General features: G+C 42.8%; 1 protein-coding gene across 7 annotated transcripts; it reads right to left on the bottom strand.

The window, feature by feature from the left end:
• Positions 1-2,309: 2,309 nt before the first annotated feature.
• Positions 2,310-23,359, bottom strand: usp7 (ubiquitin specific peptidase 7 (herpes virus-associated)). Of its 7 annotated transcripts, none has more exons than XM_034539298.1 (31): positions 22,379-23,359; positions 18,493-18,597; positions 18,083-18,281; positions 16,834-16,972; positions 16,527-16,615; positions 16,306-16,414; positions 15,319-15,449; positions 14,980-15,034; positions 14,817-14,897; positions 14,444-14,534; positions 14,129-14,211; positions 13,823-13,932; positions 13,060-13,237; positions 11,892-12,036; positions 11,281-11,411; positions 10,524-10,658; positions 10,265-10,366; positions 9,950-10,055; positions 9,464-9,556; positions 9,273-9,340; positions 8,934-9,034; positions 8,531-8,684; positions 8,082-8,149; positions 7,221-7,329; positions 6,329-6,406; positions 6,143-6,243; positions 5,502-5,601; positions 4,420-4,539; positions 4,251-4,322; positions 3,931-4,021; positions 2,310-3,287 (listed from the first exon to the last, which is right to left on the bottom strand). In XM_034539298.1, exons 1-31 carry the CDS (start codon positions 22,455-22,457, stop codon positions 3,181-3,183), a joined length of 3,330 nt encoding a protein of 1,109 aa, XP_034395189.1. In that variant the 5' UTR covers positions 22,458-23,359; the 3' UTR covers positions 2,310-3,180. The 7 variants fall into 7 exon arrangements, with proteins under 7 accessions (XP_034395189.1, XP_034395196.1, XP_034395190.1 ...); XM_034539305.1 differs by having other exon boundaries at positions 23,206-23,347; XM_034539299.1 differs by having other exon boundaries at positions 7,221-7,323; positions 22,379-23,325.
• Between the last annotated feature and the right edge of the window lie 454 nt (positions 23,360-23,813).

Genomic DNA, 23,813 nt, shown 5'->3' with positions numbered 1-23,813 from the left:
AGAAAAAAATGGACCCGTGCAAATATGAAATGACACCTCGTCGCCTTCCTCTCATCGTCTACACGTCGTATTCTGTGGATGAGCTGTCGCATTGCAAAACGAATTGCAATTTAATAATCTAATTGCTCACAAAAATCAAGCAACATCTGCATAATTACATTGTTAAAATGAATGTGGATACACTTACTTTATGTTTCAAGGTATTCTCCAACACGAGACATTCAAACCAGGAGGCAGATCGGCAGTTATGTTTGCACAGAACATTTTATTTTAAAAATGAATCAAGACACGAAACAATCCAGAATCAATGTTGTTTTATTTGTAATATATTGTATGTGTCGTCAGCCTCGAGGCCATCCTCTCGTAACTCTTCGGGGATGACGAAGAAAAGCTTAAACATAATGTCCAACAGCAAAACAAAGTCGTCAAAGGAACATTAAAACACGCCGCGTGACGCCTCATCATGTGACGTGTTCGTCGGCCACGAAAATGTGGAAAATTGTTGGAATATTATTTGGGCATTACTGCGCTGAATTAATGTAAACAAGTATTTTACTGAGAATTATATATATATATATTTTTGTATATCTCCCGAATTAATAACTATGCATGTATGAATGGGATCAAACTTGTTATTATGATCCATTTCCTAACATTTACTGTGTCTGTGTCCCTTTCTTGACCTCCTCCAGAGGTCACAGCTTATCAACGGACCCGTTGGTTCCTACACGTCACACAATCTCCTCTCATTTTTCACGACAACATGGTCGAGAAGTTATTAAAGATATGATGAAAGGTCAAGAATGAGCCTTCAGTCTCATCCGTTTGTTGTTGTCGTTGATCCTGATGCCAACGTGAATCTGTTTGGAGATGAGTCCTACAGACTAATATCTCAACAATTACCCAATGAATTGCCGTGAATTATGATACAGCCTTCAGTGATCTGTTGACCTGTCATGTCGAAGTTCGAGTTTGTCCAATACTTTGGTTTATGTCAAAAAAATTACCCATTGAATACACAAAAACATTGTGCTATGCACACAAAAATGTGAAGCTTATGCATGAACAAAACATTACATGTTTAATTAAAATAGAAATTATAAATCAACCAGGACTGACATCTTAAGCTTCACGTCTTCCCATTACGAAGCGTAATCTATTCGTTCAAAGGCAACTTTAAATCTTAAGAGTTTAAGATTTGTAAATACCGTTAAGTCGCTTTCCATCCAGGAGAAGATTCTCAACCAAAACCAAAAAAAAAAAAAGCAACTCAGTGTATTTCCCAAAGTGTGGCACTGCTCCTTTAAGTGTTTCAGGTCAAACCCTGGTGTGGACAAGCAGCAAAGTGGGGGAGGGGTTTTGGTTTTTATAGAAAATTTTATTCAACATACATTTTCCAGCAAAAAGGCAATATACAGGAATAGTTGTCGTACACTGCTGCTACACTGAGGATTTTAAACTGGAAAAGATCAAATTAAGGTGTGATTATGCAGGTTCTTTGCACTGCACTTTTTTTTTTTTTTTTTAACAAGACAAAACCAATGCAGTTAGTTTTGAAAACAAAAAGAAAAATAAATCCAAATGTAACAGAAAAAGAAAAATCGTCAATGGTACATCAGGAACGCAAAAAAAAGAAAACCCTACACACAAGAAATATGAACACCTGGCTCCTTCTGTACCCAACAACAAAAGGCGTGTTTCTCTTTAATTTTACACGTTCATATTTTTTAAATATACAATTCTTAAATGTTGTCTTTACAGAGCCAGCTATGCACTATTAGGGGAGCATTCCATCTGTGCCTTAAAGAAAAAAAAAAGAAAAGAAAAATGAATTCATAGGGATTAAAGTGTTTCTTACAATGCTGGTTTTGCCTCTACACAATCTTCAAACCAGTGGAGCTCAGTGTCTGCAGCTCTCTAGCAAAGCACAGCGCAGTTACTGCCCCCGACCACCAGGGGGCGACAGGTTTCAATCAAGAGAGAAGATGACCAAGCTCATGTGTTTGTGTTTAGAGGAGGAATGACTGAATAAGACATTACCCCCCCACCCCACACCACCCTCCCGATAAACAAAAAAAGGAAGAGAAAGTCAAGGGGGTAATGTCCTTGCATGTGTGTGTGTGTGTGTTCCTTTAAAGTCACGGAGCAACTCAAAACCAAAACCAGAATGTACATTTGTCAGTCCTGAGAAACCTGACATTAAGTGCCTATGTGCAAGATGAAATACAGACAAATATCCTCCTTATTTTTTTTTTTTCTTCCCCCATTTATTTTTTAAACAGATGCCGTCGATTGTTATTTTTTTATTATACAAGATCTGCAGAAAAGAGACAAAAAAAAAAAAATGAATTCATTTTTCCTCCAACCAAAAACTAAGTGAGAAAAAGAATTGCGCGTAAACTCGGAAATACTTGCTTTGTTGCACTAAAAGGATGGGAGCAAAAAAATATATAAAGAACCACATCAGGGTAACTAGTGAGCCTCAGGATAGTTCGCAGCTGCAAAAAAAATTAAAAAAAATGTCTCCCCCTCTTTGTCAGTTAGTCCTCGCAAACATCCTTCCATCAAACTCTCCACACAGTATAACGCCTCTTCAAACAACTCTAAGAACAACCCCCGAAAAGATCTGAAGGGGAACAAATCTGGTGAGTGGTGGGAGGAGGAAGTCTAGAAGTTAATAAATATATACACACACATATGTGTATATACACTTATATTTATACTGCGTTCCACTTCCTCTCTCCGCTCATTTTATATTAAAATCCAATTTCACTTCCAGACAGGCAACAACAAGAACAAAAAAAAAAGAACCAGGCAGTCAACAGGTAGAGAAGCCGGAAAAAACCCCAGAACAGCCTCAAACACAATAAAAAAAGAAAGAAAATAAACAACATTATAAACAGTCGGGAGGTGGTTGGTGCAGTTTATTTTGTGTTTGAAGGATAATCTGTCAGTGGCAGCAAGATCCAAAATCGCTGAAGACATAGTGTCGGTTTAGAGCTGTGGAGGTGTCCGGGCGGGGTGTTAAAAGTGATGCACACACACACACACACACACACACAGTCTCACGCACGCACACACACGGTTGGTTACAGTCTGTGGTTATGTTGTGTTAAAGAAGGGAGGGAGAGAGGCGGAGGAGAAGGATGGAGGAGGACAAAGAGGAGGGGCGGGCTGCTTTTAGTTGTGGATCTTGATTGCTTTCTCCAGGTAGGTGTAGCGACCTCTCTTTGGAGCCTTGTTGAAATGATCCAACCCGAGCCAGGGCCGCGGGTGGGACATGTTACCTGGAAGGAGATGCGTCAAGAGGTCATTACGCGGAAAGTCTCCGTTTGACGGCATTACCTCAATATAAAAAGAAGACTTTTAACTTAATGTGGATACGCATTTGTGTCGGGACGGACTCAACAAAGCTTTCTGGGTTCGGACGTGCTTAGAACAAAAAAACGTGTACGCCAACGGAGCAGGGAAAAAAAAAAAGAACGACAGAAAAGATGAACGAGGCGTGAATCCTCAACAAATCTCTGCTAGTAATTAGCCGAGTGTAGAAATGTAAATAAGACGCACGTGGTGCGTTCAGGGGCAGCGGTTAAGGATGGAAAGCCTGGCGCGATCAAAGTGTTTTTTTTAACTTCTCCTTAGAGTTTTCTGCATCGTCATAATCTTTCAATGTTCCCACACAAACAATTTGAGGCTCTTTTTTGGCAGATATAAGGCTGCAATGACCACTCCCTCTGACGGCTCTTCAACGCTTCAGGTGAGTCTCTCTCTCTCTCTCTCTCGATATCGCAGCTTCAACAAATATCGCAGTTATGAAACCAAACGGATATTTAACCGTAGTTATGGCAACAAGCTCTTAATCCCTGGTTATATAGCCTGTTCCCATCTAAAGTTACTCCCTTTTAATACAGCAACAGAAGCAGTAAATACCTGGCTGTGGTTCAAAGTCCTTCAGGTTGACCTCATACTCGTCTTCAGTGATGTACTGATGCCGCCCCATCATCACGATGGCAAACTTGAACTGAGAACAAACAGAAAAAAAAAACACACAAACGCAGGTTATATGACAGCTAACGACTGTAAAAACCTTTAGACTGACTCCTGTGTATACACTGAAACAAACTTTAAAAATTAAACTTTTACTAATGTTATGAAACATGTGCATTCATTTTTCACCATAAAACATTTCAAATACGCTAAATACCGCTAATATTCTCTAGATGTGCAAACAGAGCGTGGCAGCGTCGTACCTTCTCAAATTCTTTCTCCTGGATGTCCAGCATGGTCTGAATCCTCCTCATCACCTCCCGAAATAACTCGCCCTGTAAGGGAGGGGGGGTTAAGGAAGGAAACAACCAGCCGCACACAGAGCATGCAGTGGGTATCTGAGTAATACCTATGATAAGTAGACACACATACCTGTCTGATCTTGAGCAAGAAGGGGATCCCGAAGGTGCCGAAGACTTCCTTGTGGAAGTGAGCGACAGGAATTAGCATTTCACTGTCCTTGTCCAAGTCCACCTGGTCCAAAGGAATCTCCTGAAGGGAAGGAAGTAAATAAGGAGAGTGAGAATATGTAGTTATTGTAGAGCTGGAGTCTCCAAATACTGTCTCTGAAACAAAAAGGCAATAAGTGTAGCGTTAGCTCAACGTTAACCTGCTACTTCAAAGAGCAATTTCTCACACACACACACACACACACACACTCTGTTGACTTCCAGTGTTTAAAGCGATGCACTCTGGGTGTGATGACACTGTCATATTGTTCTGTTCATTGTGTATGTCAGTATTTCTGCACAGTTATAGATGATTAAGTTTCACACCTATTATTGGTGTTATACATTTGGAGATTTAGACACCGGTGGTGGCGGCGTAGGATTGTTTGGGACTCGATCCATCCAAATATTTCAAGTAACTACATTGCAAAGTCCCAAAAGGTATTGCAAAAGAGAAGATGGGCGTAATCTTTTCCAATTTCCTTTCATAGCATGCTTTTAGGGAACAAAATATTCAACTTCAAGCTATATTTGTTGGCGTTTAGCCTTTTCAAAAAAAAAAAAAAAAGTTCACTGCTCTCCCGCTTGCCACATAAAGAGGCTCACGCATCTGTATTAAGAAATCCAACTGCACTCTTAGTTACATTCATACAACAAAATAACTCATTTAAAATGTGTTTTAGGGTGATGACTTCATATACATTTGCAGACAGACATTTGAATCTTCAGTAGAAAGCCTCAATAGAAGCCACAAGTGTGACAACAATGACTTTCAGTGCAGCCAGAAGAGTTTGGGGCTTCACATCGGCTTTAAATTCATCTTTGAAGAAGTAAAACCCTGAAAATCACGGCTGCCAAAGCGTCCGACAAACCGGAACAAAAATATATAACAGTGTCACGCTGAGGGCCTGTTAAGTGGAGGAGTGACTAAAGGAGGAAAAATAAACTCACAGAGGAGACACTAGAAACAGACGCACAGAGGGAACGCCACACATACACACATACCTCTATTCTGAAGGTGCGGCTGGCAGCCGGAGATAAACATTCTAGCAGCTCGTCCTCCTGGTGAACCCCGATGATTTTATAGCTTACTATCTCTAACAGCCTGCAGGGGGAGAAAGAGGGGGAGACGGGATTAATACTCAACAGCAGCTTTTCAAAGAGAAACAGAGTTCCCAGAGCATGAAATCCCATTAAAGAGGGGATGACGTAACAACTGGTCAACAAAAATAGGAATTGGAAGCAGATATTTAAGACGACATCTTTCTAAAAATTGAGTCTGCAGGCTGCTGCGGTGGATTGCATTAAGGAGGTAAAAGGCTGGTATTGCCATGCCATGATGTATAGTCACTCTGCTGATGAGCTTGAATGGTACTTTGTGCCCAGTAAAGGGGGTTTGCATGACCAGAAATATTATTTAAAAAAACCAGCTGATGTGCAAGTTGAGCTGTGAGGCAGCTTCGTTTTCCCTCACCACCGCAGCAGTGCAATTAACCACCAGTCAAGTTCTGTAAAAGTACAATTATTACTAAGACTGAGCAGTAGAGTTGGGAATGTGTTTCCTATGGAGGGGAATTACCATTTTTATTATACACTTCACAATAAATAGCATTAAAATGTCTGGCCAGAGTAAAAAGAGTGGATACCTGAGCTTGTCGGAGCCTTTTTCAGAGAGCTCCACTGCCTTTTTACATTCTTCCAAAAGGTCCCGCACACAGCCGTGCTTGTCAGGGTAGAGGGTGATCTCCTGCAACACACACGCACACAGTTTACACCTGCAGACAATTTGACTATGTGTGGTGACATGGTGTTGGTGTGCGTCTGTGCATTACCTCCTCTCTGAACTGGCTGTTGAGCCATATGGATTTAAAACTCCTCCTGTTCTCAAAGTCTGTTATCTTCATCTTTAACTGTGGATGGAGAGAGAGAAACAATCAGAAAGAAGTTCAAACGTGTTGCCATAATACAGACGCAACAGGTTTCTTTTGTGCAGCAGAACAATCTCCTATCACACTCGTCTGCATCTGCCACAAATCACGTTACGAAATGCCAGCGAGACTGAAGGGACCAGCTGTTTTATTTAGAAAATATTATACTGATGGAAGATGATGAAAGCCAGACTCATCTTTTCTGGAAGTTGTTCCTTTTTCTGACAGCTGGCTACGATAGCTTTGTTAGCTCTAATACAAACTAAGATACATAACGACACTATCATATTTAGTAAGTATCTATCTACTAATTCAGCGTTTGACACAAATCCAAAAATGCACAATAGGAAATATTCATGAACATTGAAATTAGGGCTGCAATTATTTTCATTATTGATTAATCCAAAAAGTATTTTCTAGGTTAATTAATTAGTTGTTTGGTCTATAAAACATAAGAAAAGGTCCATCAAAGTATCTTTGAACACAAGTTAAGCCATTAAATGTCTGACTTTCAGTCCAAAAGCCAAAAATATTAAGATTAACTACCATGCAAGACCAAGAAATTCCCACATTCGGGAAACATAAACACGGTCTGAGTGAATTAAAACCTGATCAACACATTATAAAAAGAAAGAAAGACGGATTACAGGAATAGCTGGAAACATAAAAGCTTCCCCTTTTGGCACAAAAGCATCCGTCGTGTGCCAAAAAAAAAAAATCTTGTAGGAAAGAAAACAAAAATGTCAAACTAAACTAATAATTTCCAGACGTCCCAGAGTCGGCACAGCGTTCCTACCTGCTGATAGTAGAGCTTCTTGGGCTGCCGAGGCTTAAAGAATTGCAGCAGGTCCCGCAGCGTTCCCTCATAGTTGTGTCTGAGAGGATTCCCTGGACCGTCCCTGTACCTGGCCACCACACCACCAGGCAGGGGGGGAGGACGACCAAGGGGAGTGAAGAAGAATGACAGGAGAAAAGAAAGAGGGTGGAAGAAAGAAGAGAGGAAAGTGGAGGAGAGAAAATAGGGGGGGGAAGACAGAAACAGAAGGGGGAAGACGAAAAAATTCAGCCAGATGCAGAATGAGGGGGGAGAGAGGAGGACGGGAGGGAGGCAGAGTGGGAGGAGTTAGAGAAGAACAACAAAGAAAGGTGGGGGGGGGGACAGGTTACGCAACATTTCTACTGACAACTGCAGGTAATCAAATGGCAAACATGACAAGCTGTGAGAATGAAAACACAGCATCTAAACACACACACTACATGCTTATTTCCATACGTCAAGCAGGACGTGGAATAGTTATGTAAAAGGTAAATATGTAAAGTATTGACAAAGATGGATTTATGTACATGTGGTTGATGATCATTATACTCAAACCAGTCCTTTTACTTTATTATTAATTATGCATGGCCATAAAAGGGAAATAACATGATACAATCTCAATACAAACTGAAATAAAAAGAAATCACATTCTATCATTTCTTATAAAATGTTTTTAAAAACACTAGTAGAAGCACTTTTACTAAATTCACACAGTATACACATCTTGGGTCTGTGTCAACGTCACTGATCAACTTAAATGATCACTTCCAAGACTATTACACGTTTGTTTGTGTGTGTGTGTGTGTGTGTGTATGTGTGTGGATGAGACAAGCCTCCTACCCCTGTGACTTGAAGAACTGCAGCAGCATTGGATCCGTGTTCAACCTCTGTGCTACCGTCTTGGCCACCTGACAAACAAACAAACAGATATTACACGTGGGGATCATCCCGACAGTTCATCCGTGTCTGCCAACTGAAAAGCCAAAAGGGAAGACTACAAAAGGTGTTTTAGGGCACACTAATATTACCCAAAATCCCCAAATGCCTGATTTTTTATAATAAATAGCAGTAAATTACACAAACTAAAATTACAGGTTGCTAAAAGTTTCACTCGACCAATTTAACAGATGAATATCAAATACATTGTAACATTAAAATATCAGGGTACTAGTGACAAAAATAAATACATTTTCTTTAATATCAGTATAAATAAACAAGACAGACCCAGTTATTTACTTTTTACTAATGCCCCTCCTCCCCCCCTACATCAAACCTCCATCTAAAGTTACCTGGAAATAGTTCATGCGGTTGGAGAGCGTGACGACGAAGCCCGGGTCGTTGTGGATGGTCTTGTCACAGAAAATGACGTCTACCCGGTGGTAGAGGTCCCGGAAATACTCCTTGGCTGTAGGCAGCTCGCTGCTGTCGTTCTCCGGGTCGTCCCTTTAGGGTGGGAGGAAAACGGGTGAATTGGAGGTACAGAACACAGTGTTGACGGGAGAGGGCAGGAAAGACAATGGAGGGGAGAGGCATATTGTAACATTTGTTGCACCAGGCAGCTTTGATTCTACACGATTGTTCCAATATAAACATGTTTGTTTGGAATCACAATCACTTAGCCATGCTGCTATTAAAATTCTAAATATATTCAGATATAAATTTGACCTCACACACAGAAAAAAGTGGCCTTACTTCTGGAAGACAATGATGTCCCCGTCCATGAGCTCATCCAGAGCCTTGTCCAGAGAGACGTCATAGTCCTGTATCCGCTCGGTTAGATTGGGCTTTACTTCCTGTAACACACAAGGCACCATTGAGTCAAAATGAAGCCATCTGATCTGGAGTATTTGGTGACGGGCGTGTAAACCCGCAGCTACAGCAGAGCGAGTGTTAGGAGAAAGAGACACGCTGCGCAGGACAGTGTGAAAGTGTGCACAGGAGAGGTCGAGAGACACGACTCGTGTGCCAGATAGAACAAGGGAGAAAAAAAAAAAAATGTGCCAGCAAGTGAGAGCTACATAAATAGATCACCTCATAGAGGATAAGGCTAGTTTCCTGCTGAAACCCTGCTCTCTCACACATGACTGGTAGAAGGTCTCCTGGTTACGGGGCGAAAAGAGCAACAGAAACACCATTTAACATCTTTACGTTCTAGGCAATTTTATATGAAGTACGACAGCGGGGTTAAGCCTGAAGGAGACTTGGGTATTGCCACCACTTACTTATTTTGCAGGATATAGGTGTGTAGATATGTCCACAATAATTTAAGCTTCTGGTTTTGGGGTCATACATCTTCAAGAACAACATGACATCATCTAAAAAGAAAGACAAAGATATTAAGACCTCGCTTAAAATGGCAGCTAGAAGTTCTTAACGTCACAGGGCTACTCAAGTGACAACGACCGAACATTACACCCATCATCAACACATTCGTGAGCGTTTACCACAATGTTAACAGTAACCGGTGATCATAACCTGTGAAGCAGCATTTCTAGTATTTCAAGTTGCAGCGTGTCTGTGCCAACACACCGACTGCAGAATCAGTAAAATGTTTGAGGATTAAATGAAGGAACGGCGTTGAGGTCATGCTGAGCTGAGAGTGAGCACAGATCACTGAGCTCTACAAGTCAAACACCATGAACTAAAACATTGTAGAGGAAAACACTGGTAGAACTGGGCTGAATGAGGAGTTCACAAGTGGGACTTACGGTCTTTGTCGAACTTGGGTAATGTGGCCCCGCTGGCCGCCATCTCTGGATCCACCGTCTCCAGAAATATTGTCCAGGGGTTCTCATTGTCACTCAAGTCGATCATCTGGAATGCAAAAAAACAAAATGCATACTTACTTTTGTAGCTTAAATGAAATGCGTCTGGAACCATACGAGTACTGGATAGGCAGTCATGATACAGCGCTAGCTTCTCACACGACTGTCAGCGAGACAGCAGACAAAAACTACCCAAAAAATACAAATACAAACGGGGGGGGGGGGGGGGGGGGGGGGTCGCACCCACAAAACACTCACCGACTTGCTGCAGTCGGCCTCGTAGTCGAGCATAGCGGGTCTCTTGGTTCCGTTGCTCCGGGCCTGCATGGGCCACAGCCTCATCTGGTCCTGTGGGAAACCCTGTAGCGAATAGATAGCAAACTTTAATTTAATTCGGATTCATGAAAAGCTGAACGGAAAAGCCCTAAAAAAGGTGTAAAGTAGCAGTATCGTGGGAGAAAAACACATTTCAATAATACATTCGGTGGGTCAGAAAACAGCCAGTATTTCTCCTCACCATGGTCTGAGAGAGGGTCTGGACAAACTCCTGCAGCGTAGAGCTCTTCAGGACCTTGAAGACGGTGTACTTCACCTTCTCCTCATCATACATGTCGTTGCCCTGATGACCACAGAACTGGTCCTCTGTCACTATCTGTCCAGGTGAGGAAGACAAGAAGAAAACGACCTTAGTGACAGAGAGTAAAACCGGACCCGGGACATGAAAAGGGAGAACTTTTTGTTTAAAATAAAAATGTATTGGAGTGCTAATGCACCCCCATAATAGGCCTGCAAATTCATACTGAAGGTAGGTTATAATCTGCTGATTGGGTAAGTAGTTGTTTCCAGCAAACTATGAAACAAATCCCCATTTTCAAGTACTTTCATGTTAAAAGTTAATTAAACCAGCAGAGTTTCAAACTGATAATGTGAAATATTTTCAGATAAATATCTGGTTCAATAGGTCCTACATAAAGATCTTGCTCTTACTTCTAACTCTTAGCAGAATTAATGTAATGAGCAGGACATCACAGCATGTAAAGGCTGCAGGGAACCAATCGTGCTACACCGTTACTGTGCCTACTTGTTCAGCACCGCAACAAAAATGTGAGGAACTCTTTCAAGTTCTCACTGTAGCCTCCAGTCTTTGATAAATAAAGGCCAGACGGCAGATGTCTCCGAACACTCACTATTTGTACTTGGCAGCGTGCGCCAGCAAAGTGTGCAAAGCATCACAGCGCCCCAGAGCGCTGAACAAGCAGTCCTGGTTTTCCTACCTGGACCTGCATGTAGAGGTGAGCCTCTTGGCGCTCCTTCCTCTTCTGCGCCTCCACCCGTTTCTCCTCCTGCAGACGCTCCACCAGCTGCTGCGGGATGTCCACGTCAGTCATTGGCAGGAGCACCTCGCCTGGGACACGAGGGGAGACGCAAGTGAGGATCCTCAGCAGTACATTGACATCTGTATTTACTAATCTTTAAAAAAGGCAATGAACTAAGCTGCCGTTGGGAATACGTCAGTCCCCAAATGACAAAGTGGTAACCGGATTTACATTTTCCATCATACGGTTGGGCGATACCCTACGAAACGATATCACTTTAAGAAAAAAGAAAAAAAAGAAGCTTAAGAGAGATGCAGTCTTTGGACTGGAGAAGCTTATGTTGCACTATCCTTAAGTGGCCACAGCGGGTATAGGCAGTAAGTGCTATTTATTCAAGGGCATGCAGAGATCAATAGAGAAAAAGAGAACAACCGAATATACGAGGACTATTATCGTATATGGAGTGATGTACTTAAGGTCAGGTCAGCCGGTGCAGCTGAGGTGAATATTTTATGTTTTTGTTTTTTTAATTAGCCGGGAAGGCAGAAGCAGAGGAGTGTGTCACTCACTGAGCTTGGACTCGCGGATGTAGACCAACATGTATGCGTTGGTGCAGTGGCGCACTGAGAGGTCGTCATCGTGTCCTCCATAGTTGTGCTCTATGGCCTCCTCCTTGGTGCACCGCGACACCACGTCATCATCAAATTTACACCACTGGAGGGAAAGAAAGAGCAAGAGACAAGAGGGGGGAGAAGGGGGTGGGGGCGACAGGATGATGGGGCAAGAGCAGCCGTGGCCGGGAAGGGAAAAAAAAAAGAAAAAAAAAGAGAAAAACCAGAGAGCACTTAAGACAACGATTTATGTCAGGCTTTCAATCAACCCCAATAACAACATGCCATCTTCCTCTTAAAAAGGATGACTAGTACAGGAGTGCAACAATCACAAAATAAACAGCACACAACACAAATGTGTGTGTGCGTTTGAGAGACAGGAGCTCAGCAGCTGATCGGGAGAGGTTAAGGTTTATGATCGTGTAAGTAGGTTTTAGATGCACTACTACTTGGGATGTGTGCATATAACAAACGGTACAACGACTGAGCCTAATGGGTTAAATTACATCACCCGCAAACAAACTGGATTCTTGTTAGTCATACTCCTGACTGGAAGAATTGATTTATTATTGAGCCAATTTGACATTAAAGGGGTGAGATGACATTCTCTCAAGCAGCTGACTTTGAATCTCTAAAGGGATAGTTTGGGTGTTTTCATGTGGGGTTGTATGAGGATACCGAGATATTGTATTATTTACAGATGGCTGTCGACTGCCCCCCCCGTTTGGTACATTATCTACTCGAGTACACACTGTTTGGGATGATTTGTCACTAAAGAACTGGCAGCAAATATTCTTTATCTTGGATCTGGCATCTAAGTTTAAAAAGGCCAGAGAGAAATCACAATGTTCTGAGCATATGATTTGATATAAATAAGGACATAAATAAAGGGTCTACATAACATTTTTATGCTCATTTTTGTATGTGGTAAAAGATAGAAACACTATAACAAACATGTTAATTGTTTGTGTTTAATGTAGTCATCATCGTATTAAATTAATTGTACTCATCGTGATGATGACGTAAACCTCATATCTAAAGAACTTGAGCAGTTTATACGCCACAATGAAGACAACCGGCAGTACGATTTTTGGTGTCGGGTGTGTAAAAACAAAATTGTCCTCACTATTGGTTCCTTGACGCTCACTTTGCCGTCTCCTTTTGGGTTGAGATAGACGACGTAGTGACCTCCATGGTTGTCCCCGCTGTGCACGAGCACGGCGTGCAGGATGTAGTTGGCTGGGTCCTTGGAGTCCGTCTTCTGAAGGAACTCGTCGAGGGGCAACTGATCCGGAAACTCAAACCTGCGGCGGAAAGAGGAGGGCGGAGGAGATGAGCGATTAAGACATTAACACACACACACATATATACACACACACTCTCTCTCTCTCTCTCTCTGGATGTGTGTGTATACTTAAACAAGGCTCTCAGGGGGCCAGGTACCGTGGCAGTGTCACAAGCATGACTCAGAGCTTGCTGAGACGCTTCAGGGGGAAATTAACTATTCTGGACGGCTGCGTGCGTGTGTGCGAGTGTCCTGAAAGTGTCACATTATCCTGGTGGATTATTAAAACACCATTAGCTCTTGAAAAGCTTTACACAGAATGATACGGCCTGCAGGAGTGACTCACTTTCTCCCTTGTTTTAGTGCATGGGGTCAGGGCATGATGCTCAGAGAGCCGTTTCTGGAAATAGCCTGCTCCTTTAACCCATGTGATAATGGACCAGAGCATCTCTAAACTTATGGACCAGAGCATCTCTAAACTTATGTCCCATCAGCCACCGACGCATCGTGTGAGAAGGACAGATCCGATTCAAGCAGGGCAGTGTTATGGTTTTGTAAAGTGAGATACAAGTAAACACAATGAAGTCTGGTGTTTTTGCTCTACCTGTCATTAATCTTGATGTTTTGGTCGGTCTGTGGGTCGTACATGAACCTCATCAGCTGCAGATGGAGGATTGGAGGGAAGGTAAGGAACTTCACCCCCTTCTCTGCTTCCTGTAATACAACACGTCAGCACACAGCACGGTTGCAGCATTACAATTTCAACAAACATTTTTCAAATTCAAAATGCGCTTAAGATACCAATTAAGATATAGCAAAAATAAAAATTGAACTAAATGTAAGCAAACTAAAATAAACTCGAACAAAAAGCCACATAAATGATTTAGAGCCCGTCACTTTTACGGCTTACCTGCAGGCCGTGCTCTCCTGCGTCGTATTTGTTGTCGCCGTCTAACTGTTCAGTTGCAACGTAATCTTTGAATGACTCAAAGACTGGAAATAAGCAGAGAAGCAAAGAGGAGATCAAGAAAGATTCCATATTGGTACATTCAAAAACAAGTCTTGTATACTGCAGATGGGCGTTAAACTCTTGGAGCGGGAAGTCTATTCAACGAATGAGGAAATGCTTGTTTAAACCAATTCATTATACTCAAAAGAATCTGCTGCAGCCCCCCAGCTGATCTACTGTTAGAGGAAATTAAATGGTGCTGATGTTGGTACTCACTGTTCTTCTTTCCTTTTATGCTAAGCTGGATGTCATAGTAGTCCTCTATCCGCTCGGACCGGTAGTCCACATGCTTGCACTGGATATATGACTAGAGGGAAACACACAGGTCAGATTGGACGATACAATTGGAAAAAAATGTATTTCTAAAAAGGGTCACGTCTTGATTTGATCTTGGCTTATTCTTAAACTGACGTGTTCCAGGCTACATCCCGTTTGAAGTGTTTACATCAACAACATATACAGCAATGTTGACATAATGCATGCTGTATTTTTCAAAAATGTAATTCACGGTAGACTTGTGAATTTCACAACAACTACATAAAATTTGGCTAAAACGAGTCAGACGAGAGCTGGAGATAAAGAAACGTACCACCATCTTTCCTCTGAAGAGTTTGGGGATAGTTCCCTCAACACAAGTGCCTTTCATTTTGTTCTCCACGTTGTCCAGGAGCTGAAACACACGCACACACCATTAGTAGCTATTCAGCATGAATACACACCCATATTCTTTAGGAGCGTACGAGAGAACTCACCACTCTGCACAGCTCCTGTACATCATGTTGCATGAAGCTATCTAGTGTTTCCCATCTTCACAAAAGGAAAAACAAAAAGGTAGTTAGATACAATACTCCCAGATTGGGAAAGCTGTGCAGCTGGTAACCAATTGAAATACTAAAAATAATATCTAACAAGTGTGAAAAATCAACTGGAGGCTGGCATCAAACCAAATCATGGAACCTCCTACAAAATATGTTTCAAACTCTACAACATTTAAATGCCAACTATTGAATACAGATATATTATAGCATCAATCTGTGTCACTTTAAGACAAAGGCCAGGCGAGCAGTCGATAAAAGAAAAAGCTCCTCTACCCAAAGGACTTGGTGAGTTTCTTGGTGCCGACGGGTTTGTCGCTGTGTTGCAGCTCGTAGAAAACCCTCTGCAGTGCCAGGGGAACGCTCTTGGACGAGTCGTCTCCCTCTGTGGGCATCATGTACACCGCCTTGGAAGAAAGACGGGAGGATTCACACCGGGATTAGTGTCAGACAATAATACTCGTTCATTTTCACTGTTTTGTTAAAACATTTTCTATATTTAAAATGTGTTAATTTCATGACAAGCGCAATTCATTTTTAGAGTTCCGTCTGGAAACAGCAGTGACACTATGGTTTATCAAAAAAAAGGGCAGGGCTCCAGAATGCAACTGGTTTGCGGTGCCAGTAATTGCACTCAAAAGTAACAAATCGGATTTATCAACAGTGCGCAGATTGATTTGTATGTGGCTCTGAAAGGGGACACGCTGGCTGACAGAAGCAATCCTTAATCAATTTAGGTGGTTTGGATACTTGTTATTGCGTATTGCGAGAGCAAGAGAGTAAACATCCTTTTATTTGTAACTGTGGATGTCGCTCCTTGTTTTGATCAGCTTGGTTGAACTCAGTCCAGCAGCTAGCGGAGGGACAGATGAACGAGAACACACGGAGCGACACGGCTGAATATCTAATTCTAAATAAATATTCTATAATCTATTGTACCTTTAGGAGGAGTAGCACATAAGACTCAACCACACAAAATAAGCCTACGCTTAAAAAAAAAAAAAAAAAGAGGCAATATTTCACTAAAGTGAAGTTCACGTTGTGACTTTTCCTTTCAAATAAAACAGCACATTGTTATTTTTGTAAACTATTGATGATCAGAGCAAGACACTGAAGAAGTAGGTTTTTTTTGGGGGGGGGTTTAGTTGAAGGGAACAATAATAAACTAAACAGAAACTCAAGCTATTCGGAAAAGCAGCCGCACACAGAGTGGAAGTAACACCAATCATGTGAAACACGGGGGATGCAAAGATGAAACCATACCCGTCGTAGCTGGTTGGTGAAGAAGAGTGTCTGTAGCAGGCTATTCATGTAGCAGGTAGCTCCCTGGTTCTTAAGCCCAACATAGCCGGTGTGTTTCTTTGAATCCCAGCTAGTGACAGAGAGAAAGAAAGATGATGTTTATTGTTATATCTCCTAAAAAAAGAAAAGGAAACCTGGGACCATTGGAGAAAAGACCCCGGAGAAAATGAGGAGCTACGTACGCCACTCCATGTGGGGCATCGGCCTGGACATAGACTTCAAATGTGACTTTGTCATCATCGACGAAGCCCCTCTCTGGATCGGTCACGTCCTGAAACACAACACCAAAACATAGAATATCAATAGGAGTAGATGAAAGTAAAATTATGGAAAAAAAGTCCAAATAGATGCACATGCTACAGCAAAGCTTCTTCCATCCACCCAACCAACAAATACATGCATCTTGTGTTTCTGCCCATGTCTCCTATGTCTACTCCTTCAGCCTCTTCAACAAACAAAAAGCTCATATTTCTAAGTTGCTGTACTTACACTCCAGGACATGAAGTTGGAGAAGCCCCAATCGTTCTCTTTGTGGAAGAACAGGTGACTGATCCTGCGGCTGAAGGACTTCTCGTCGTCTTTGTAGTTGATGATCTTCAGCATGGCCTGAGCGTGGCACGACCATGACCTGAAACGGAATCCAGAAATCTTTGAGGTTTTTTTTAACATTGAGACACAAGAAATTATAACGTGACTTTTTACTTTCACGAATAAACAAATCATGGCATATGCATCCCAGATCTGGATCTAGTTGCAGATTTAACGCATTGCATTATAGATGAATTCTGCAGCCATGGTTTTGGGAATGAGCCGTCTCTAGTTAAGATTCTGTTGACGTCCATTAAAGATTATAAACGTCATCCTGTGATTCACATATAATGTAATTAATGTGTGGCCAGCTCGACAAAATTAGCAGCAGGTTGGTTTTTAGACACAATGCATGAAGTAGGCAATCCATTTTGTTAAAAACTACAAAGATTTAATAATTTAAAAACCAAGACCACGCAAGTAAACTGACATTGATTTATTGTACCTATATTGTAACACAAAAACGGTGGTAAACAGTGAGCTAAGTCAACAATTTAACACCAACTAATTTGATCATCGAAAAGTGTTTTAAGAATGGCTGAAAATGGGTCGTTCGGGCTTCAAAAGGAAACATTTCTCATCCTTTAATGTTTCTTGGTTTTGACAAGAAGGCCACTGAGGTATGCAAAGTACTTTACCTTGACTAGAAGATGAAGTCATCAAATTAATAAAATCAGCACAATTTAGATACATCTTCACTGACTGAACACCAGTTGTGTGGCCTCATTAAAAAAAGCATTTATGATGATGGAAAGAGTGTATTTGATGTTATGTAAAATAACGCTATTCGTGAACGAGTAGCAGAGCATGCGAGCGGAGCAAAGAAAGGCCATTTGGTTTTGAGGACTGTATTTAGGGTGGTGTCGTCATAAAATGACAACATTCATTTGAAGTTTTATCTGAAAACCTCAATAGAAGCTTTGAATGTAAGAAAGAACCAAAAAGACATCTGCTAAAGCCATAATTAAAATACACAAAGTGTGTTTCTTTTCTTCTTTTAGAGCGAGTGAGTGAGATTTGAGTGGGTTGGGGTGAAAAGCGATATTGCTCACATGCCCCATTGTGTACCAAGGACCATCAAATGTTTCAAGTGTGTTCCTGTGTGTCTCTGCAATGTCCCCCCCCGCCCTCTCCCCCACCAGACACCTACGTGGAGTCTGACTCTGCGTTACACTGCAGGAAGAAGCCCACGCTCTTCTGGTGTGGCCGGTCGGGATAGAAGCGTGGCATCACCATTATCTTCCATGGAAGGTTCCGGACAAAGCAGGACGGGCTGAGCACAGACTCACTCAGGCGGCTAAAGCGCTCGACCACAAAGCGGAAAGTCGCCTCAGACCGCCAACTGGTGTCTGTGGAAAGATGGAGTTTGGCAGGTGAGAGCTGTCAAAACCAGGTACGACCGGTCAATAATTCATCGGATCATGTTAAACCTGGATCATTAAAAAAAAAAAAGGACGTTTACTTTCACAGCACAAGCTTACAAACAAGAGCAGGCGTGGACACCTCTTTCCAGGCACGGCCTGAGGAACGTTTGTTAGTGTAAGAGCACATCATCCTCACCATCCTCCATGTCGTCCTCTGTGTTGTTGTGTCCATCTGCCATGGCCACGTTACCATTGATCACTGGGTTGGCCGGGATTCTTGGAGGGTCGTCTGTGTCCCCAGCTGTACAAAGAGAGAAACACTATAATAAGACTGGAGGGTTCGAGCACAGACAGCAGGCTAGAGGGCTTTCTTCAATTGGAGGAAAGCGCCCCGATGCCTTTGCTTTGCCAAATGTGTGAATTCAGCAGGTCAGACGCAAAACTGTCAGATTACCCAACCAAGATCAATACAATACGGCCTTAAGACCTCAAAATAATGCTTACACACACACGATGCCTACACAAACAATGCGTACCCTCACATTTGTATTCAATGTCATCTACGTTTACAAGTCAAGTAACAACCATATAAAACCTATTACAACAGACACTGTTGGATTACTTTAAAAAGAAAAAAAAATCAGAACTCATACCTGAATGAAAAAAAAAAAAAAAAACATGGGAACATTTGAGGTGAGATTAGTTATTAAAAAGCTTATTTTGCCAAGTTTCTGTGAATATGTGCACCTTTTAAAAGAGCATGGCAGACTTGAAATCTGACAATTACCATAATAATGTATTCCATAAATACAGCATCAACCAAGATCAGATTTTGTGCATTAACTACCATCTGCATCTCAAACATTTCATTTCAGAGATCCCTCCTGGCCCCTTTCATACATTTCACTCGGAAAATCGTACTGAGACGTCTGTGTGTCAATGTGTGAGTCTGTGTCACAAAGACCATGCCACATTGGGCTGGGTAATTATGGACACAATGTAGCATTAGGCTGCAAGTCATCGCTCAAACAAAAACACACGCGCACAGAGGACAACAATTATCCCTTCCGAATAATGAGTCGGCCCTATATAGTCTCATCTATCAAAACACATTGATAACAGATGCGCTTCGAGTAGACTCCAAGGAGGGATTAAAATATGCCTGCATCCTTTGACGACAACAATAATGCAACAGACCCCAGACTTAACCGAAAGACCATTGATATGAGAACCCAGACATTTGTCTCCAAACATGTCGATGCATCAATCTGCCTCGTCGCTGTATTTCACGTGCATCTGTGATCCTTGTCTTCCTCCGAGCTAACAGATGCAATGGTGTCAGTTGTGTGTCTCTCTCCAGGTAACGTTACTGGCCGAGTCCTCAAGGAGACTGACCTTGTTTCCTCAAGTGGATTACGCGGCGCTAATGAGGTTTGTCAGTCAATTCCATGACAACTTCTTGTCCCGCCCACGGTGTCGGTCTATCCTGAAACCTCTGATAGGTACTTCCTAATGTATCTGTACTTGCACAAGCAACTAAAAACACCACACTTTGACATTTCCAAAAAGCATCTCAGTAAATGAATACTTACTACGATTACACTACAACAGTAATGGTTAAGAAAAAGCACAAACGCTCTGCTGTCTGAATGTGGACCGATGCAGTGAAGGTATGAACCGATCCCTGACAATCTCAATATCAGTTATATACTTTTATCTTAGACCATAATTGTGTCGAAGAAAGGCATGTTGAGGAATTGTATAATGTTTGTTTCCCGTAACCACAAGTTACCCGGCTCGACCCCCCCCCCCCATAGTTGCATGTTGAAGTGTCCTTGAGTAAGACACTGAACGCCCCGGTTGCTCCCCAGGCGCTTCACTGCAGCCCACTGCTCCTTAATAACTACGGAGGGGTTAAATGGAGAATAATTTCCCCCCCATGAGGATCAATAAAAGTGTAAAAAAATAAATTATTTCCGTAAAGGAAATGTGTTTCTATAAGCATTTTCTAAAAGTGAGGCGTTAATTATGTCAACTTGTTTTCACTGTCCTTGTAAGGCTGCAGTGCACTGGGAGAGAATCCAACAAGGGTGAACCAGCAACTACGGGCGAGGAAGTCTGACGAGTGCACCTGCTATACACACACACGTATTAAAATGAACGATTATAAACGGTGCCGTTTCTACAATTAAATAAAGATAAGCTGCACATTGCGTGCAGGCCAATAACAAGCAACAACGTGTGTGCGAACAGATAATAAAAACCCCTCGGACCAAATGACGCAGTGATGATGAAGGCTCCCCTCAAAGCCGATATATCCTGTCCAGAGTTGATAAATAATACAAATTAAAAATAAAACGTGCCAAAACGGCGCTGGGTCGGGTGCTCTACGTGTGAACCGCTCACTAAACGGTGACATAGATGGGCCACAGTCTACAAAAGCTGACTAACAATAACAGAGATCATTAAAAATGGCGAGCTCCATGCCGCTCGGTCGTCCATACAATGAAGCAGCAAATCCCCCGCGCTGTCTCGGTGCGGGCCTGGTTTACCGCAGGGGCGAACACAGCCAAACGTCAAATATTAAAAAAAACTTAACCTGAACCTCGACGTAATTAACATTTGACCTGGCGGAGTGTCACCCGCTCCGCCGACACAGATAAACGTGTTCTGCCACAAGTCAATTTAGCGAATCACGATCGACGCATCTAGCTAGCTAACTAGCTAGCACACGCCAGACTGATTCACTTGCGGGCCGTTATTAGCTCACATTAGCTGGAATCACAAGAATCGGCGGGATAGTTTATCAGAACATATAAAGAATACAACATACTTTAAAACAATGTAAATCAGCACACGGCTTATTAGGAGGCAAGTGGGGAAAAAAACTCGTTTAGTGCATGGCAAATATTCAAGGCCTAACATTCGAATTGAACATTGCAAAATACACGCCGCCATTTTGGAACGCCACACACCCCCCTCCGCGAGTTTGAGCGGATCAGCTAACTAGCATGCTAGGCGGCGAATGAATGCAACCGGGTTGACCTCGAAGCTAACGGACTAGCTTAGAATTAGCTGCCTCGCTAGCAACGTCTGTTGCGTTTTTACCAGCTTATTGAACATGTAGCGCAAGTAATACAACAGATACCCTGCGCTGTCCGCATCAAACGGGTTTATAAACATTATGCATACTTAGACGCCGAACTGACCCCGCAACGTTATTTACCCGACATCGTAAACGTACTTTGCAGGCCCACATTATAATGTACGAGCCATCAGACACGATGCTAACACACACACACACACCATATTGTTTAGCACAGTTGGGCTTAACGTTACATGCCTAATAACGGTAATGAACTGACCATATTTAAGAGTCACTGACGTTGAAATCATTTGGATCGCATAACGGCGGACTTTGACGAAGAACGCAAGGTGCCAAATAACTGTCAAAAACCAAAACCCCCTCCCCGAAAAAAAGCCTCCAAAAACGGCGAAGTCAAAGCAGCGAGATTAATTTCCTCCGCGATGGTTCCACGTTAATTAGCAGACTAACAGTCGCACTGTTTACAAACACCTAACGTTGGGTTATCAACAAATAAAAGACTGCCTGGACATTTTAACGGACGCATGTGGGCTCAATACTGCGTCTGAGAATGTGTTTCTCAGCAAACGACCGTGAACACAACAAAACAACAGTTCATTTAAAAAAACACGGTGCTCGTTAATAATGAATGATTTGCGTGGCTAATACCCGACAATGTGGATGAGCAGCTCATTTTAGGGGGTTTAGTTTACGGACATTTACTAATTGGGGAGCATAATAGAGAGAAATCCCCGGCTCCGTTCGCTATTAACGCAAAAAAAAATGAGGTCAGATCCCCACAAGTACGCTGCAACGGACGCACAATCAGCAAAAAAAAGAAAAAAGGAAGCAACCAGCTATCCTAGCTAGCTTCGGGCCTTCGTGTTTACTGTACAGTTAAGCTCCGTTCGCGCAAATAAAACGTAACGCCATCTCTTGTGTATCGGTTAAATTAAGAAGGTGTAAGATCACCCTCCTTCTCAGCCCCATTTCTCACCTTCCATCTCCATGTCCTCCGGTTCGCTGAGCTGCTGCTCGCCGGCTTTCTGCTGCGTGTGGTGATGGTGGTGGTTCATGTTGGCAGCTGCTGTTGTTGTTGTGGTCGTGATGCGGTGCTCCCTGCTTTCTCGGTTGCACTCGACCCTTGTCCGGGATCGGCTCGGCAGGGAACCGGGTTTCTAGGCTGCTGGCGAGGTGCGGTAGGGTGCACAGGTGGAGTGGACAGGTCGAGCCTCGGCGGCCGGGCCTGCTCTGTCGCGACCTCGGCCTTGTCCGCTGTCAGCGCCGGGGAGTGAGGAGGGGAGGTCGGCGGGGGAGCGGGTAGAGAAACGCGGACGTATTTGCTCGCTATTCGCCCAATCTCGGCGCCTGTGGTGGGTGCGAGTCGCTGGGTTTTTGACGGTGGGCTGGATGGACCGGGGGGGCTCCGAGCAGGGAGGCCCACTGAAATTAGCTAATCAATCCGGCTTTACCCCGGGAAATGTGGGGCAACGAGACAACACGACTTGCCCCCTTGAGGAACAAATAATTATTCGGTACAACAAACGAAAACAATGGTTCATTTGCGAGAGACACACATTCAACAACTTTGTCTGCGATATCCCCAGTCCGTGTGCTCCTCCGATTGTCCCTCGTCTGGGGAAGAGCGGAGGAAAAAGCTATCCATTCAAACCAGTTTCCAATCCGGAATAGCACTAATGTTGATTTGGAAGTTCGCGGAGACGAGAGTTGCTGCGGCCCGACGTGAACCAATGCGCCCGCAAACCGCCCCTAACGCAAATAACACGACACACAACGCGGCGACTCTTTGCATGTGTAGCTAACCTCTGGTTTCTTGTGAGGAATGTGCCCGGTCATACAACGTTAGCCTGAGCTGTGTGGCTGGCTCTCGACCCGCTCCTCCCGTGGATTTGTGATGTGTTGAGTCTGAGGTAAATCTCAAAATGGCGGTCGCGCTCTTCTCTGAAATGTCACATCCGCATGGAGATCTAAACACTGGCCCATCCCCGGCCAGGTTCACATCCATGTAAAATGATAGGGATTAGGCGTGTGCATCGGGGATGGGGAATACACCTAAGTACCAACAACAATTATCAGATGAATGCAAATTATAGGAATGGCGGGGGCCTGGCATACTTATGACGGCACATCATATTTTTCGCCACTAAACTGCTAAAAAAAACTTAACTTTTTACTGAGCAACAATGAACAGCTGCAGTTATGCCTGCAAATGTAAATGTAAAACATGAGCAATTACAAGTGTTATGTGTGAAAATGTACAATGTACACGAGGCATGTAAAACCAAATTAAACTAAATAAAAACACAAAATACAAAACAAACAAATTGTCATTCTTCCAGTAAAACACTATAAGGCACCTGCACCTGATGGTTGTAGCACACCGCTGCTTTGTAGCATATATTCTATTTCTT

This window comes from Cyclopterus lumpus, chromosome 8, assembly GCF_009769545.1.
Source record: "Cyclopterus lumpus isolate fCycLum1 chromosome 8, fCycLum1.pri, whole genome shotgun sequence".
In the NCBI taxonomy this organism is placed as follows: domain Eukaryota; kingdom Metazoa; phylum Chordata; class Actinopteri; order Perciformes; family Cyclopteridae; genus Cyclopterus; species Cyclopterus lumpus.
Note: the sequence above shows the minus strand (reverse complement) of the source record. Positions and strands in the feature narration are given on the sequence as shown.